This window comes from Antechinus flavipes, chromosome 3 (genome assembly GCF_016432865.1).
Source record: "Antechinus flavipes isolate AdamAnt ecotype Samford, QLD, Australia chromosome 3, AdamAnt_v2, whole genome shotgun sequence".
NCBI classification, from domain to species: domain Eukaryota; kingdom Metazoa; phylum Chordata; class Mammalia; order Dasyuromorphia; family Dasyuridae; genus Antechinus; species Antechinus flavipes.
In genome coordinates this window covers 579,895,906-579,913,549 of record NC_067400.1, presented here as the reverse complement: position 1 = coordinate 579,913,549, position 17,644 = coordinate 579,895,906, and the positions used below count along the sequence as shown (strand labels likewise).

General features: G+C 38.8%; 1 protein-coding gene across 14 annotated transcripts in view; it reads left to right on the top strand.

Annotated features, from left to right (window-relative positions):
• The first annotated feature begins 497 nt into the window (after positions 1–497).
• SRRM1 (serine and arginine repetitive matrix 1) overlaps positions 498–17,644 on the top strand; it is a 36,810-nt gene continuing 19,663 nt past the window's right edge. For 7 of the 14 annotated variants that reach the window (XM_051988199.1, XM_051988190.1, XM_051988196.1 and 4 more), the window contains exons 1-9: positions 498–533; positions 3,143–3,232; positions 3,878–4,000; positions 6,128–6,298; positions 8,931–9,046; positions 10,303–10,506; positions 10,750–10,944; positions 11,289–11,408; positions 13,687–13,961. In XM_051988199.1, the coding sequence (XP_051844159.1) occupies positions 513–533; positions 3,143–3,232; positions 3,878–4,000; positions 6,128–6,298; positions 8,931–9,046; positions 10,303–10,506; positions 10,750–10,944; positions 11,289–11,408; positions 13,687–13,961 (1,315 nt within the window). In that variant the 5' untranslated portion in view covers positions 498–512. The remainder of the gene's footprint in view (positions 534–3,142; positions 3,233–3,877; positions 4,001–6,127; positions 6,299–8,930; positions 9,047–10,302; positions 10,507–10,749; positions 10,945–11,288; positions 11,409–13,686; positions 13,962–17,644) is intronic. The other 7 variants (XM_051988202.1, XM_051988194.1, XM_051988201.1 and 4 more) reach the window with 4 other exon arrangements.

Genomic DNA, 17,644 nt, shown 5'->3' with positions numbered 1-17,644 from the left:
CTCAGTTGCACTGCGCTCCCTCAACCGCCGCCTCCCTAACTGCTGACGCACCCTAGACGAAAACCTCCTGACCAATCTCTCCCCACATTACACGTCCAGGATGGTTACGGCCTTCGCCTACGGGTCGGCGGACGGGCCCTTCAGCTAAGAGCGAAGTCACGAGCGAGTACCGTCACGTGCTACTAACAGGAAAAAAAATTTCATCACTCCAGTCGAAGTAAAGAGGAAAAAGAAAAAGGGCGGAGCTCCCTAGGTCCGTCCTTCCCATTGGTCGCGAGCCTCCTCCTCTACTGGCTCCCTTGCGCTTCGCCGAGCTGGCCCGGAAACGCCGACGGGAAAGGAGCGTGCCAGCTGGGCAGGCCCGGAAGCGAGGGGGCGGGTCGGTCCTTCAGCGCGCGCGCCCCGGCACTCAGGTTTCCTTTCCCCAGTCCCGCCTTCCGTCGGCGTCGGCGTCGACAGTGGCGGCGCGGTGCACTGTGGGATAGGGAGCGATCGCCGTGCGAGGCAGCAAGATGGACGCGGGATTCTTCCGCGTAAGTCGGAGGCGCCGGGGATTGGGCCGGACTGGACCGGACCGAGCGGGGAGGGCTGATACAGCCTGGCCGGGATGGCCGCAGGTTGGGGTCCGGGAGGCGAGGGAAGCTAGGCAGCAGAAGCCGAGCGAAGCGGAGGCGGGCCTGCGGCGTCCCGCCAGCCGCGCCAGGGGCCCGGGCCGCCCCTGCGCACTGCCCCGCTCGCCCTCCCCGGCTCGGCCCCAGCGCGGCCCGGGTGGCGGGGGGGGAAGATGGCGGCGGGGGCGCGCGCCCTGGCTCTGCCTCCCTCGCTGGCCGGACGCGGGAGCAGGCCGCGGTCTCCGGGGCGGCAGCGTGCATGGGGACTGGGGGCTCTTGGCGAGTGCCCCCGGGGAAGGAGCGGCTCCGGGTTCCCCGGTCAGGACGACCAACTCGGGCAACACTCTCCCGCCAGGGCCGGGGCACCGGGGCTGCTCGGCGGACCCGGACCATGCTGGGGGTGTCGCCGGCGGCAGCTTCCGCCTTCGCCGCCCGCCCTGGCCGCGCGTCGTGGGCCTTCCTCTTTCGTGGAGGGGCCAAGGGGGCTTCAGGGCCGCTTTGACGGCGGGGCTTCGGGAGCAGCGACCCCCCAGCAGTCCGAGCCCGGCTCGCGCCGAGCGACGGACTAGAGGGGGAAGATCCAGACGGCGGGCAAACTTTGTAGGCGGCAAAGAGTTCTTGGTAATGCGGGTCAGCCGGCAGAAAGAGCGCGTCCGGCCCGCCCGGCGCGGAAGATACGCGCCCCACTCAGCCGGGGGCTCTCAGGGCTCCAGAGACCCTTAGGGTCCCCAGAGGCCCGGAACTGACAGGCTTATCCCCACTATGCAGGCTCCGGGGGCTCCTGACTTGGCCAAGGTCATACTGCAAGTGGCAGCGCCGGGGCTGGAACCCGAGCCGCGGCATATCTGGGCCCTCCGTGTCCCGTCTCGGAGGCCGGGGGTGGGGGGATGGGGGGAGAGATCAGCTCACGGGCGCCGAGGTTACTTTTGGCCTCGGACACTTACCAGCTGTGTGACTTGGACTCGTCATTATAGCCGGTTTCCTGCCCCAATTGTTGTGAGGGTCAATAACATTTGTAAAATGGGTGAGAAATTCTGTAAAGGCTCGTCCCCTCTCCACCCCTCTGGCTGCAGTTCTGATTTCTCGGTCCTTGGTAGCATCCCGGGACCTACCGATCGGAGACTAGCTGGCCAGGCAAAGTCACGCTTCTCTCTCGACTTTCTTAAATTTACCCACGCATTGTCCCAGCTCACCTACAGCCCTGGAAGGCATATTCTAACACTTTGTGGAATTTTTAAGTGGAGCTTTTTCTTTTGGAGTTCACTTAAATGACATAGCAAATACCATTAAATATGAATCCAAGATACTAGATTTGGATAATTGGTCATTTCATTGGGGCGCCTTTATATTTTAAAATAAGTTGGTGAATAATTTGTAGTAATTGAGAAATCAGACCGACTTGTGTGTTTTAGCTCTCATGAGAAAGTAGTTTAACTACAGTAGAAAATATTCATTAGTTAATGATTTGAGATTAAGCAAAAAAAAAAAAAATTAAATGACTCTTCTCTTCCTTTTTGATTTATAAAGAATAGTATGCCTGGAAAAAAAATTAATCCTAAAGTTTAAAATACCATTTGTTTCCAGTATTGTGAGAACCTAGAAACGGTGGGGTAGTAATCTATTACTTTTCCCCCAATTACAAACGCTAGCCTCTGCATGTGTGTCCTAGATTATTTAATAATTTTGGGTGTTTGAAGCATTGTGCCACAAATATTTGGCAAATGCTATGTGCATCATTTTATTTAGATTAATAGTTACTTAAATATTTTTACTAGATTTGTGTGTATTTTTTCACATTTTATAAAGCAGTCTTCAGAATCACTATCTAGAACTGCATGTTAGGACTGTTACTGGCATGAATTTGGCTTGCTTATTTATTTTTAGTTTTATTGTAAGGAAATACTTGCTGCTAACATGGTAAAATTGTGTAGAAAACGAAATTCACATAACTTTAGTCTACTCAATGAAGGTTAGGTTTCCCATCGGTGAACTTCATATTATAACCTTTTAGTGTCCATAATCAAAGGAAAGAATCAAATTTTGAATGATGCAAAGTGTAATAAAAAGGCAGTTATCTGTGACATTTCCCTCAACTGAGGCATTCATATGTTTCATTTTTTCCAAATAATTAGCTGAAAATGAGGATATTAATTATGCCAAGGTACTTTTCAATCCACTGCTTGGGATTGTAAAATCTGATCCTAGTAATATGGTTTTAAAAAAATCTTTTCCTCATTTGAAAGCAATAAACACAAATAATTTTAGATCTGGGTTTTTAAATTTTTCTTGTGGTACTTCCCTTTGGAATGTTTTGTGTGTTTCATAGTTTGCCAGTGGTGTCCCATAATCATTTGGCAAGCATGGTAATGGAGTCTTCAGAAGAGTGAAACCATGCAGGGGCACATTGTGCACCTGTGATCCATGCTAATGTTTGTGTACTGATCTTTTGAGTAAAGAGGCCAGAATCAAGCATCATTTAGAGTGGGAAGGCCATTTTTGTATTCTAGTTAAGATGTGTTCTTTTCTCATAGGGAACAAGTGCAGAACAGGACAATCGTTTCAGCAATAAACAGAAGAAGCTACTGAAGCAATTGAAGTTTGCAGAATGTCTAGAAAAAAAGGTAGGCATGTTGACCAATAGTTTGGGGAAAGCAGTATAAAATAAAGACTGAGGAAAGAATGAATGTAGAAATATTTGCTAACTGACCTTGATGCAAATTATCAGAATAGCTCATATTTGCATTTTACCTTAAAATGATTGTAAGACCTCTGGTAAGTGGACAGTTTATCTCCTTATTTAACAGGTGAGGGAAATCAGCCCATAACTTAAATTTTGGTACCAACATCAGAACATAGAGTCTGGGGTTGGAAAGAACCTTATTATTATGTGATCTAATGTTTCTAACCATTTGTGGTGTCATGTACACCTTTGGCAGACTGCTAAAGCCTGTGGACCTTGTCTCAAAATCATGTTTTTTTTTTTTTAATTCATTGAAGGAAATGCTAAATTTTAATTTAGTGAAGCAATAGATTTCCCCTCCTCCCCATCCAGGTTTACCAACACTTTTCCCCTCCACTTCCAAATTAAGAATACCCCATCAAGTCTAACTCTTTTATAGATAAGAAAATTGAGGATGAAAGAGAGTGCACATTTTGCAGTACTTAAGTCCTTAGATACATAGCATTTTAGCCTCCAAAGAAGCAAGACTCACACCCGAGGGTATGAACAGTCACCTTAATTAATTCTTGTTGGTTTTCTTCAACAGGTAGACATGGGCAAAGTAAATTTGGAGGTGATAAAGCCTTGGATTACAAAACGAGTAACAGAAATTCTTGGATTTGAGGATGATGTAGTAATTGAATTCATTTTCAACCAGCTGGAAGTGAAGGTAATAATAATAGAAGTGGCTGTTGTTTCTGAATGTGTATAATTTTGTGAAATCTATGGAAAACTGTGAATTTTTCTATGGAATACAAATGAGACAATTAGGGCTTTGTTACAAATGTTTGTTGTGAAATTCACTTTGTAAACAGCTTTTAAGGCTGGAAGTTTAGTGAAGGTGCATAGTTTTGAAAAATACACAGGTGAAAAAAATCAAACTTACTGTTTGTAATTTTGCTGTTACATGTTAAGTTACTTTGACAGCAATTTTCTAATGATGATGTGATTTATGATTTAAAAGGCCTGAACCAAAATGGAAGTTATTCCTTGCGTCTGAAGTATAGCACCATCACCTTATTAGGTCACAGCAGAGTGAGTGTCCCAATGTCGCTCTGACCCAACTCCCTTGATGATGCAGTGTGTGCTGGAGGTGAGTTGTGTAAAGTGGCCGAACAACAAAAACAAAGCACAGAGGAAAGAGCAATTGGGTAAAGCTTTACACTGCTCTTTGAGGTTATTCTAATGTAGACAGTTTGATGTGAAGCATGAGGGGCAATTCTGCATTGGTTTGATGCTATTTTTAATTGAGAAAAATTGAAAACCATATATATATATATGGCTCTCATGTATAGCTGCATGTCAGCTAGGCCTTGATAGATTAAATATAGGTTTATATTTTCATTGATGTTACAGTTTAGTTTCAGATTGAAATAAATTGGCAGCATTGTTAGATTCCCAACAGTGCAATTGTTCCTCCTTATACATCCAAGCTAATCTGAGTTGGTGATTTTTTTTTTTCTTAATAGTTAAGATAGTTTGCCACTAATGCCACTGCAACCCAAGGGACAATAAAATGTACTGTATGTTCTATTGGCAAACATATTCTCATGTGAATGTACTTTTAAAATAATTCTTTTTCCAAAGAGTTCACCCTTGTGCTTTGACAGAACAGTTGGCATTCAACTGATGAGGTATTTGTTTTTAAAATAATTTAGAAGTTATGTTTTGTTATAAATATTTAATTTGTAAAAGTACTTCCTTTTAGAAGTTTATACACTGTACATAGGGAAAACCCCAACAACTTGGGAGTACATTATATTTTTAAAAATAGTTGAATAGAAATAGATTTTATTTGACGAAAATGCTTTGCTGATTTTTATACTAGTGCATTAAAGCCTAAAATACCTGGGGTAATTCCCTTTATACTGAGCATGAGATTAACGTTTAGAACTTTTTTAAAAAAACAATCTTTTCTTTTTTTGTGGTTGTGTACTCATTATTGCTTGTTCGTCTTTTGCAATTTAGATAAATGATATAACATTAAACTCAAGGTGGTTGAGTTGCAGTAGGGAGTCGGAAGCAAGCCAAGGGAACATCTTTCTCTACAGGGGACTTGGCGATTCCAAACCCCCCCCAAGGTTCCAAGAAGAAACTGAAGACACCTGGGATCTGTACTTGCTTTGTGCTATTGAGCTGTGCTTGTTATACGGACCTTGTTGCTTGACCAACACATTGAGCATTTAAGAGCCCTCTTGACCTCTTAGCCCTTTGTGGACTGTGCAGAATGGAATCAAGACATTGTTACAATAGATTTTTCTTGTATAGTAGAAGTCAGACTTTCTGTCTAGTCTTGGAGAGACAGTAAGAAAATGCATGCGTAAATATTTGTTAACTTTCATAAGAGAACATAAGGTACTTTGCAGAAAGTCACATATCAGTTAGAAAAGTGTATTGTTTCTGCACATTTTCCATATTACATTAAAGCAAATTTTCCAAGCAAAGGGAACCAAGAAAATACTTTCTCTAGGAATTATGAAAGAATTTGTAGCGGTTGGTTGTTGTTGGTGGTTGTGTTAATAAATTCAAGGCCCAAGAACAGCTACACAGTCCAAAAAAATCCACAAAGGATTAACAGGCTGCTCTGAAGTTTTTGGTAAAGAGAGCAAGACAGAAATTGGTAATGTGTGCTAGAGTTTATAATGCTGGAAAATCAGTAGGAAAAAAATTTTTTTAAATAGTTGTGAGTGTATACGTATCTTAGCCCCTATGGTAGAATTGTTTTTAAACTAATTTTAGTGAATTTTAGGGGTTTTTCCAAGTAACCTGGCTTTCTTCCTGTCGTATCTCTTTCCAGAATCCAGATTCCAAAATGATGCAGATTAACCTGACTGGATTCTTGAATGGAAAAAATGCTAGAGAATTTATGGGAGAGTTGTGGCCCCTATTGTTGAGCGCACAGGAAAACATTGCTGGGATCCCTTCTGCTTTCTTGGAACTGAAGAAGGAAGAAATAAAACAAAGACAGGTGACCACTCTTGGTTTTTAAAGCATTCCTGGCTGATTGTGTGATCAGTAGGCTCTTTGTGTCCAACCCCCTGTGTTTGAACATTGTTTTGGTCAGTAATTCCCAACCTACTTACATTTGTCTGACCCCCTTACATGATGGTCATATTAGAAGTCCCTCTTGATTGAAAAACTGCAAAATGAAAAGGCTACTGTGAAATTAGTTGCATTGCTAAATGGATTTTTTTAAATATACTGTCTCCATACATTTAAAAAGGTTTGCTTCATCTTTGTATGAGAACAATTTGGTCTACAGAAGGTATATTTGTTACTGAATCATTTCATGAATGGATCCCTTGTAATAACACTGACCCATACTTGGGTTTTCTTTTCTTCATGATGTGAACAGAATTAAATGTTCTTAGATTCCATTAATTTTGTCATGAGTGTACATGCTTCAGGTACAGGTCTATTGTATTTTAGTAAAGCATTAATTGGCAATATCTTATGGTGTTCTTGAGAAGGTAATGATAGAAGGATAGTTTTAAATGGATTCAGTTAGTTGACCAGGCTCAGAGTCATTAACAGGTCAACATACCAACTTAGGGCATTTTGTAGTGGCTACCCTCAGGATCTTTGTGGTCTAAAGTGGTAATTATAGCAGGCATGATTCTAGTGACTTTATTGGTTAGTGTCTTGGAAAAAGGCATAGGTGATGTGCACATCAAAACTGCTGCTGACACACTAGAGCAAGATACAATATACAGTATATTGAGTATCAGGATCCAGAAAAATCTTGAATGTTCCCTTAATAAGATGAAATTGAATACAGTTCAAACATTCACCTTTATAAGCAGGTGGTAGAGGAAAATGAGATGATGTAGTTTCATTAAAACAATCTAAATAAATTGTAAGCTTAATTATGATTGTGTCATACAAAGTGATATGGAGTAGATTTAGGAACATGAGTGGTTGTTATGGAAAAAGTAGATTTAGCTTTGTAAAGGGGGGGGCGGGATGGGGGGTGGGTGGGGAAACTATAACAATTTGGAATTATCCTAAAGTGGAATAGGCTTATTTAGAAGAGAGTTTCCCTTCACTAAAAATCTCTAAGCAAAAGTAGGATGATCCTGTATTGTAGGGACAGCAAGATAGCTCAGTGAATAGAGTACAGGATCTGGACTTAAGAATCCAATTTGAGATACAAGTTACCACCCATGAGTCTCTGGGACAAGTTCTTTGACCTCTAAAATAATCATTTCCCACATAAGGTGATTGTGAAAATCCATTGAGTTAACATGTGAAGTACTTGGAAAACCTTCAGTGGTGTATAAATACTGGCTAATAGAGGAAGGTCCTTGTTTAGGTACTGATAATAGGAGGCTTGATTTAAAGTTAAAAGGGACTCCAGATGGCCACCTCTTCTTTTTACAGATGAGACAATGAGTGGCTGGTCACAGGTATCAGTGCCAGTCTGCCCTTCAGTCACTCTGTGTCCTTGGCAGGTCACGAAAGCTCATTTTCCTCATCTGGAAGATAAATGAATTGGACTAGACCAGGGCTTCTTAAACTTTTTCCCTTTTTGTAATCCCTTTTTGCCTAAGAAATTTTTATGTGATCCTGGGTACATGGTACATGAAAGGTTTGCAAATCAAACATTGACTGATAACAAACAGATCATAATTTCGTAACCCCCACATTCAGTTACACAACACTATATGGGATTACAACCCATAGTTTAAGAAGCTTTGGACTAGATGACTTCTAAGGTCCTTTCCACTCCTGAAGGCACTATCCTATGATAGTTGTCTCAATTTCTCTATCTGTTAAAAAAAAGTAAACAAAGTTTTCTGGACTAGGTCTTTGGAAAGTGCCCTGTAAAAATGTTAAAAATTATTATTTGTTACCTTTCTATACCTTGACAAAGTTGATGGAAGATTAAATTAGGTGATGTATGGTAAATCATTTTTTAAAATGGAAGACTGTTATGTAAATCTGTGGTTTAGAATATTCTCCGATTCCTTGCATGTCCTGGAGTCTGAGATCTAGAGCTGGAAAGAAGCTATCTAGTCTAACCCTTCTTCATTTATAAATGAGGAAACTAGGGCTTCAAAAAGTTGTGACCTTTCCAGGATCACATAGCTCATCTGAGTCAGTATTTCTGACTCTCAAGTTCAATGCTATGTCCCCATAACAATTCTGAATCATAAAAATAATCATGGGTCTTGGAACTTGATGGTACTGTAAGAGAACCATGTATGTTCATTAATGATCATTCATGCAAACCTTTCTTTGGACTAAACCAACTTGAAAAATAGTAGCAATTCTCATTTCAAAAATCAAGGGTTAGTCTGTGTGTGTGTATATATATATAATATAAAAATAATAAACCAAATTTCTCAAGTCCTTTAGATTTATAAAGTACCTTTCTCACAACTTTGAGAAAGAGTACAAATTTTTTTTTTTATTATCAACTAGAAATTATTGGGTAAATTTAAAAATAAGAGATTTGTTTTATAAACGGAAAATAGAAGAATAGACATGGTAACATTTGTATTTTTCAATTGCAGTTTTTAAAAGAAGTAGTTTTAAAATTATGTGCTTATTCTTAAAAATGTTCAAATCTGATTGTAACATGAACCAATTGTTCAAAGATTGAACAAGAAAAACTCGCATCGATGAAGAAACAAGATGAAGACAAAGATAAGAGGGACAAGGAAGAAAAGGAGAGCAGCAGAGAAAAAAGGGAACGATCTAGAAGCCCCAGAAGGTACATTGAATAAATATTTGTGTTTGAGGATTGTCCTGATTCTATTAAAGATTTAGGTGTGATAAGAGATGTTGAGTAATTTAGTTTGTTATCTGTGGTTTTCTAACAAATTATTATAGCTAATTTTTTTATCCTACAAAATTCATTAATTTAGCATTAAATAAGCCATAACTTCCAGATAAAAAATGTAGCATTTTAAAAAATAATTTTTTTTCTTCATGTTTTATAAAACAAAATAACAAAACATTCTGATTCATTGCCCTCTCTACATTATTTTGTCACGCTTCATCATTCTTTAAGATCAGGCTTTAAATACTCATTTCTATATTCTTTTGAATTGGATTCTTGGTAGTGTCACATTTTTATTTCAGGCCTCTGTTTCTCTTTTATGGAGAAGACTTTGTAGTCTGAGGGTGCTTATTTATTCCTTTCCTCTGTTTAGTTTATAAAAATAGTCAGGGAGATGCTAAGTACCTAATCCCTTTCACTTAAGTATTTAACACTGAAACCTATTTGTAGGTGAAGTAAAGCTTCACTATAAGCAGTGCTTACAATTTAAAGGTACCCATCATCAATGACTTCATTGCTACTTCATAGGCAGGTACCCCAGTCTTCCTTTAGTGTAAATGGAAAAAAAGCCTCCCTAATGAACACTCCCTTTAAAAACAAGATTTTTTTTTTACTCTCTAAGCTGGAGTTAATTCATTATTTCTCTCACTTTAGTAATGAATTTTGATTGTAGAATGTGTTAGGAATACTGTCAGTCAATAAACATTTATCTTCAGGACGCTACAAAAAGGCAAAGCCAGTCAGTCTCTCCTCTCAAGGGAAGTTGAAGTTTAATGAATGTGATGGGTTACTCTGTTATCAGAGATTTAAGCTGACCATATCTTAACACTTTGGCTTGCTTTGCTTGTAGGACTGAATCTAGTGTTTTGTATTTAAATTTTATTTTTCCTTTGAGGTCTTAAAGCTGGCTTTCTATCTCCTGAAATAAGTAATTGTTTGATTCTTTGCCTTTCAGACTAGAGAGCGAAATTATCTGTTATCCTATAACTGACATGTTCAATAATTAAACTTCTTTTCTTATCCTTTTTTGGATTTCTTGTCTCCCTCATCCAGTGGGAAAGAAACAGTGTCTAATTTCTGTGTGATATTCCCTAATTATGAACTATTAATGCACTCTTTTATTAAACCAACAAAAAGAAAGTCTCATTTTGGACAAAGACCCAAAACAAAAACTACTTTCTTCCTAGACGCAAGTCCAGATCTCCTTCCCCCAGAAGACGAGCCTCCCCTGTCCGACGAGAGAGAAAGCGAAGTCATTCTCGATCTCCTCGTCATAGAACCAAGAGCCGAAGCCCTTCCCCTGCTCCAGAAAAGAAAGAAGAAATCCCAGAACTTCCAGAACCTTCCGTGAAAGCCAAGGAACCTTCAATACAAGAGGCAACCTCTACAAGGCAAGTACTCTAGAAAGCTTTTTGTTGGATATTTATAGAGTTCCATTGTAATTAATAATTGTTAAGTTCTTATCAGTGTGCCTATTGGTCACATGGTATCACTGGAAATGATTGATAGATTTTAGAGTTGGGAAGGAATTTCCACTGGTTATGCAGATCCTTTCTTGAAGGATTTTAATGCATCATTTTATCTAATTTGTTCATTTAAATGGGAAAAAAACAAAGCATCTTGTTTCTATACAGTGACATTCTGAAAGCTCCCAAACCTGAACCTATACCAGAACCGAAGGAACCTTCACCAGAAAAAAATTCAAAAAAGGAAAAAGAAAAGGAGAAAACCCGCCCAAGGTCTCGATCACGATCCAAATCGAGATCACGAACACGTTCCCGATCCCCTTCTCATACTCGACCTAGACGACGTCATAGAACACGGTCGAGGTGAGTTTTGTAACTTGAGCTCCATCATTTATTAAATCTCAAAACAGAATGTGAAAAGTTAAGGCTGTCCACCTAGAGGTTGAAATGATGAACTTTGAGAATTATTTAGAAACATTTCTCTGTAGCACCTCTTAAGTTTATTTTTGTTGTTGTTGTGTGTGTGTGTTGTTTGTTTTTATTATTAAGTATTTGGTCCTTAGAAATGTTAAATATGATTTAAAAGTGATTTAAAAGATGACATCGTCTCCATCTAGATTTTGTGTAGTTCATTTTTTGAGGTTGGGGAGATTTGTAAAACCTTTATGCTTCGTGACTATGAGCTGGTATCATTCTGTTAACGCTAGGTCATATTCACCTAGAAGACGTCCAAGTCCAAGAAGGCGGCCATCTCCTCGACGAAGAACCCCGCCAAGACGAATGCCTCCTCCACCAAGGCATAGAAGAAGTCGATCTCCTGTGAGACGGTGAGTGGCTTTATTGGGAAACTCAAAATATTTGATGAGCCATCAGCATTTGTAAAGAATTTTGTTTGGTTTACATGGGATAAGCTGGCTAATCTTATAAAGCTACTCCATACCATCATATACTTGATACAAGGACTAGAGGCTGTCCATTCAAGTAGACGAGTGTGTCTGAACAAATTTCTTCTCTCCTGCCATGCTCAGTCACCAGAGTAAGTAAGTTGCGTGAAACCTGTTGTCTTCCACCATTGCTCACAACTGTAATTCTCTTGTTTCTGATAAGTAAAAATGCTTGCAAGACTGACCACATATTAAAAGGGTACAAAATAAGACCGATAATAATGAACAGATTGACTTTTCCTCTAAGTGACTTTTACTTGGACCATCATGAGATTACAAAAAAGGAAACAGTTTCGCTTTTTTCATTTCATCAAACAAATTGGAAATGTCATTATAGTGTAAAAGGAAAGCTAAACAATGCCATGGGAAGAGCACTCCACCTGCTGTCAGTGAGACTCTTGAACCTAGATTCAAATCTGGTCTCAAGACACATACTTGCCATGTGACCCTGACCAAGTCACTTTAACCCTGGTTGTCTCAATTTCTTTGTCTATAAAAAAAGCTGGAGAAGGAAATGGCAAACCTGTCCAGTATCTCTGCCAAGAAAAGCCCAAATGAGTTTACAGAGAATCTGATATTACTTAAGTGACTCAAGAAAACAATATTGTAGTTGAACTGCTTGGTGAAAGGGTAGATTAGCCTCAAGATTGAGTGTTGACCTTTTTTTGTTCTTGTCTAGATAGCCCTTCATTTTATTATTTCCTGCTATTTATGGATATTTCCAATTAATGGTTTTAGTTATGCATTGGCTCTTGGGAAACTGAGGAAGGTTTTAAGACCACCCAAAATGCAAAAACATACTCTTCTTGGTTGAATTTGTAAAAAGACTTGTCTTATTACCTGCTACTTAGAAGCTGATCTCACAGTGGACTAGAAAGGAACTTGAAATGTTTCCTGAAGCAGTGTTCTTGTTTTGTAGAAAAAGGAGGCTTGAGGCCTAGGGACAGAATCTCTCATTTTAGTTCTCTCTGACCCTTTGTAGGGTTTTTCTTGGCAAAGATCCTGGAGTGGTTTACCTTTTCCTTCTCCGACTCATTTTATAAATTGGGAAACTGCGGCAAACAAGGTTAAGTACCTTGCTCAGGGTCACACAGCTAGTATATGTCTGAACTGGATTTAAATTCAATAAGATGGGTCTTTCTGACTTTCTGATCACCTTTGTTTGATGATCTATGCACTGTGACCTAGCTGCCCCTAAGCAGAAGTCTGAAAGCAAATTGGTGAAATAGACTCAGTTGCATTGACCCTTGGCGCATAGCCCAGACCAGAGTATGTAGTAGTTCCTGACCCAGCACTCTTTCTATGCTGATCAATATAACTATATTCTGTGATACATAAAAATTCTTGCAGTTTTTGAAAATTTACCATTCTATCAGGCCAAAGATGACTCTAGGAGCTCCAAGTTGGAGAATCCATGGAAACAGCGACTTTTCATGTCATTGTTTGTGGACAGTATGTTTCTTTGTACTTTCTGAGCAGCCAATTTTCAGTCAAAATATTTTGCACTTTATGTAAGATTCCCTTTCAGCTGGTATTTCCCTCATGCTTAGGGTAGGGTTTCTTTTTTTCAGATACTCGAGAATTCTGCCATCAAAGGTGGATTCTGCAGGTACACATAATTGGAGCAGAACACAAATTTTGTTGCAGAATTTAAAAGATCCCTGGCTTAGAAGTGTATGTAGTTAAAACAATTTCCCAATTCTTTCTCCATGAGACAAATTGATGAAATTGTTTAAATATCCCAACTTTAGGAGACATTCAACATTTCAAATAAAACCACTTGTGCACACTTTTTTTTTTTTTTTTAATGCATCCCTAAAGGTTCAGGAAAGTCGAATGTTCTACAAATGAAAAGCTTTGCCATATCTGCAACTCCAACACTTACATTCAAAAGATCACAAAAAAGTTATATAGCATTGGACTCCTTGTAACTTCTAATAGAGCAAAAACTGCTATCTTTGTCAAAAAAATTTTTTTTAATCAGAAATGGCTGTTTTCTAAATAGAGTTTGATTTTCCACTTCAATTTAAAAAACTCTTTGCTTGGCTACATAAAACTAAAAAAATCAGAAAATCAAAAATTGCCTTTATGCAAATTCTACCGAAAAAGCTGGTATTTAATCATTGTAGTTAAAAATTAGTTAATGTCCCTTGGTCCACAGAAGGCGGCGCTCATCAGCATCTCTCTCTGGCAGCAGCTCATCATCATCATCTTCCCGGTCCCGGTCACCTCCAAAGAAGCCACCCAAAAGAATCTCCAGCCCCCCTAGAAAAACTCGTAGACTCTCTCCATCTTCAAGTCCTCCACGGCGAAGACATCGGCCATCTCCGCCAGCAAGCCCACCGCCAAAAACCCGTCGGTCACCAACACCCCAGCAGTCAAATCGTACAAGGAAAAGTCGTGGCTCTGTTTCTCCAGGGAGAACCTCAGGTAAAGGTAAAGCCAATCTCTTGCTCTCATTCTTTTTCTGTTTATCAAAATGGTTTTTTTGATAGTGAAAGCAGCTTAGGTGGGCTGTGTATCTTGACTGTCCCTTTTTTTGAGGAAAGCACTTTTTTGTCCTTTAGAATTTTAATAAGTTTTAAAACTAAGGCGTCCCTTGTAGTTCTGAGGCTTTCTGTTTTAAGTGGATTAGGGAAGTAATGTTAGCAGCAGCTGGATTTGAACTTTTATTTTTTGAAATTCAGGTCATCGTAAAACAGAAACCTTCAGTTTAGGGTGTATTTCATTACTTCTGTGTCAGCTAGCATTTCTTATGAAGATCTTTCTTTTTGATAATCTTACCTGAGAACTTTGTATTCTACTTTAATTCTTGGTTGACCACATTGTTCCCTTAAAAGGTATGACGTGGTATACTCTGAAGTAATTTTTTAAAAATTATTTTCCTTTAAATGTAGACTAGTCATTGCTTTTATCCCTGCCATTTTATTCTTAAAGAATTTATGTTCTGTGATCATGCCAGGAAGTAGAATGCTTTGTGTAAGTTGGAATGTAAGTTGTGTGGATGATTGGGGCTTTTTTCTTCAGTATAAGTGGAAATATTCATGAAAAAAGTTTCGAGTTCCATTAGTATGGCATCTAGAAGACCCCTTTCAACCATCAAGGTTTCAGGATCTGGTGCTGATGTATGTTTAGTTAGAAAAATGATAGGAGAGATACTTTTTAGATTCCTTGGAACTCAAGGAACAATGTAGTCTTTTCTGCTTTATACCGGGATCAATTTAAAAGCTTACAATACTAGTAGAATCTTTGTCTGATCAGAATGTCCATCTTGTGGCTAAATTTCTTTAAATGTAGCTGGAGCTACAACATGTAGAAGATGTCCATTTCTATGTTTTAGTTCACATGAAGTGTTTGGTGTATGTTGTATTTGTACATTTGATAGGAAATGAAGGTGTTCAGTAGTTTTTGAAAAAGGAAGTTACTTTTATTAAAAACAAAAATAAAATAAGGGAAACCCTATTCTATGTAAATTTATCTGTTATAATACCTATCTAAATACACTTTAGAATTGTAATGTTTGGAGGGGTGGGGTTGCTTTAAAACAGAGTATTTTTTTTCTTGATAAATGGAACATTTTTGGTACTGAATACTTTTTAGCTGTTGATGTGTGAACTCCAGCAGTAGCCAAATAACTAAGGGAAACCTTTAAGACTGCTGTTGCATTCACACACTTCAGTTTGAAGAGAAACCTGTATGGGAGATGGGGTGTGAAATATTCTGGGTGGCTCCAGGAATGGCAGTCTGAGTGCTGAGCTGGTGGGTGTTGTGGCTGGCTATCAAAGGACTGCTTCATTTTTAGGAGCAGAGGACTACTAATGTGTTGTAAAATCACCAATAGAGGAAGGGGGGAATATCTGATGTACAATACAGCTCCTCACTTGTTAATGGATATCAAAAAAGGGGCATCCTCAATAAATGGGTTGACTCCTAAGTTAATGGAGATGTCGGTGCCAATATCACAAGTTTTCTGTTTGAATAGAATATTTGAATGAATATTGATAGCATCTTAGGGAGGATTTTAATTGTTGAGTAGACTCTCAAGAATATGGAAGATCTCTTAATATTTTATTTGAGGTAGCAGCTGCCAATCTTTATTCTCTTCCACCCCATTTAATAATATTTTGTTTTTTCTAATTACATATGAAGATATTTTTCAACATTTACTTTATAAGATTTTTGAGTTTAGTATTTTTCTTCCTCTCTCCTCTTCACTCTGCCCCCCAAGATGGCAAACAATTTGATATAGATTATATGTGTACAATTATATTAAATGTATTTCCCCATTAATCATGTAGCCACCAGTCTTAACCAGGCCTCCAGGGATTGATTTAGGGCTCTTACTTTTAACAATGGCAAGCTGCCATGGTTAGAGATTAAGTGAAGAAGGGAGGGAAAAAGCCAATTTTATTTAGTTCTCAGAATTCATCAGGGATAGGCGGGAGGAGGAAAAGCAGGGTATTTTGGGAAAATTATAGGTTGATTGTCCTTTTGGGACACTATGCATATTCCATCAGAACAAGTTCCTGAGTCAGCTTCAGAGATAGTTTTTTTCTTTCCAGATTGTTATTGTGTCATAAAGAACAAGAAAAGAGAAAAGGTAGTGTTGGTTTTGCTAGCCTTGCTTTGGCCTATTTAAAACATGGGCCTAGGAGCAGCAGCTAGTTGGAGCACCAGCCCTGAAGACAAGAAGACCCGAGTTCAAATTTGATCACAGACACTTAACACTTCTTAGTTGTGTGACCTTGGGCAAGTCATTTAGCCCCATTGCCTCACCAAAAAATAAAATAAAATACAGGCCTTGGTGGGTATTTTGTTGTCCCAATCTCCTTCATGCCTTTCAAGGGCTCAAAAGATGTAGTCTATCAGAGCACAGAAAATTGTGGACTTGATGCATTACTTAACAGACAACAGTAGTTTTTTGTTATATATATTGCTTTTTCCCATTTATTTACATTAAATTCATATATTCTGCTAGAAAAATACTCTTTCACCATAGTAAAACATCTTGTTGCCTTAATTTTAAATCATACAAAGAGGCAGACATTTTTTTCTCATTGTTTTATTATTATTATTTGTAAAAATTAGTAACAATCATCTAGCATTTTTTCTTTTGATGGAGGGTAGTTTAAGGTCTTTATTTTTTAAATATGCAGATAGCTTTCAACATTCACCCTTGCAAAATCTTTGTGTTGCAAAATTTTTTCTCCTTTCCCCTACCCCCTCCCCTAGACAGCAAGTAATCTAGTATATGTTAAACATGTGTAATTCTTCTATGCATATTTCCACAATTAGCTATTTGTGGACACACAACAAGAAAAAACAGATCAAAAAGGGAAAAAATAAAAAACAAACACTCATTCCCCACAGTCCTCTCTCTGGGTCCAGATGGCTCTCTCCATCCAAGTCCATTGTAATTTGAGGCAGAAATTTTTGATGAATAATTAATACTTCTAAAAAGTATTAACAGTGATAATTGTGATTCAACTCAAAGCACTGAAAGAGGAAGTAGTAACACATTGTGTTAGGAAATCAGGTAGCAAAAATACATGCATAAATGTATTTGTAGCATGTAGTATGTAATGTGAGAGGTTGCCACTGAGACAGAAAAAATTGGGTTCAAGTCATGGTATATACTAGTTATGGCCCTGGGCAAGTCAGTTCTTATGGAAATTACACAGACCAGGCAGCTCATGCAGATGTGGGGCCAAGTGTGCCTTAATGCACCACAGTGTTCACCAGGAGCTTTCTCTCTCAATGAAATAGTTTAATATAGATTTATGTTCATAAATTTAAATCTCTAGTTAGTAAACTTTAATTTCCAGTTCTTTCATAGCATATAAAAGATAGGCTTTCCTGATTTTCTTCAACTTCTTAATTTGAAATGATTTCAAAGGAAGAAGAAATAGAGCCAATTGAAACTGTAAATCAGCATTAATGAAGTCCCTACTATGTGTCTAGTACTGTGCTAGGTTCTGAGATTGTAAAGAAAGGAAAAAATAGCCACCTTCTAGAGTGCCTAACATATAGCTGTCAATCAGCTTAGGTTCCAACAGGACACAATCTCCAAATTCCTTTGTACATTAGAAGTATGTATAGGGGAAGTGATAGGAAGAACT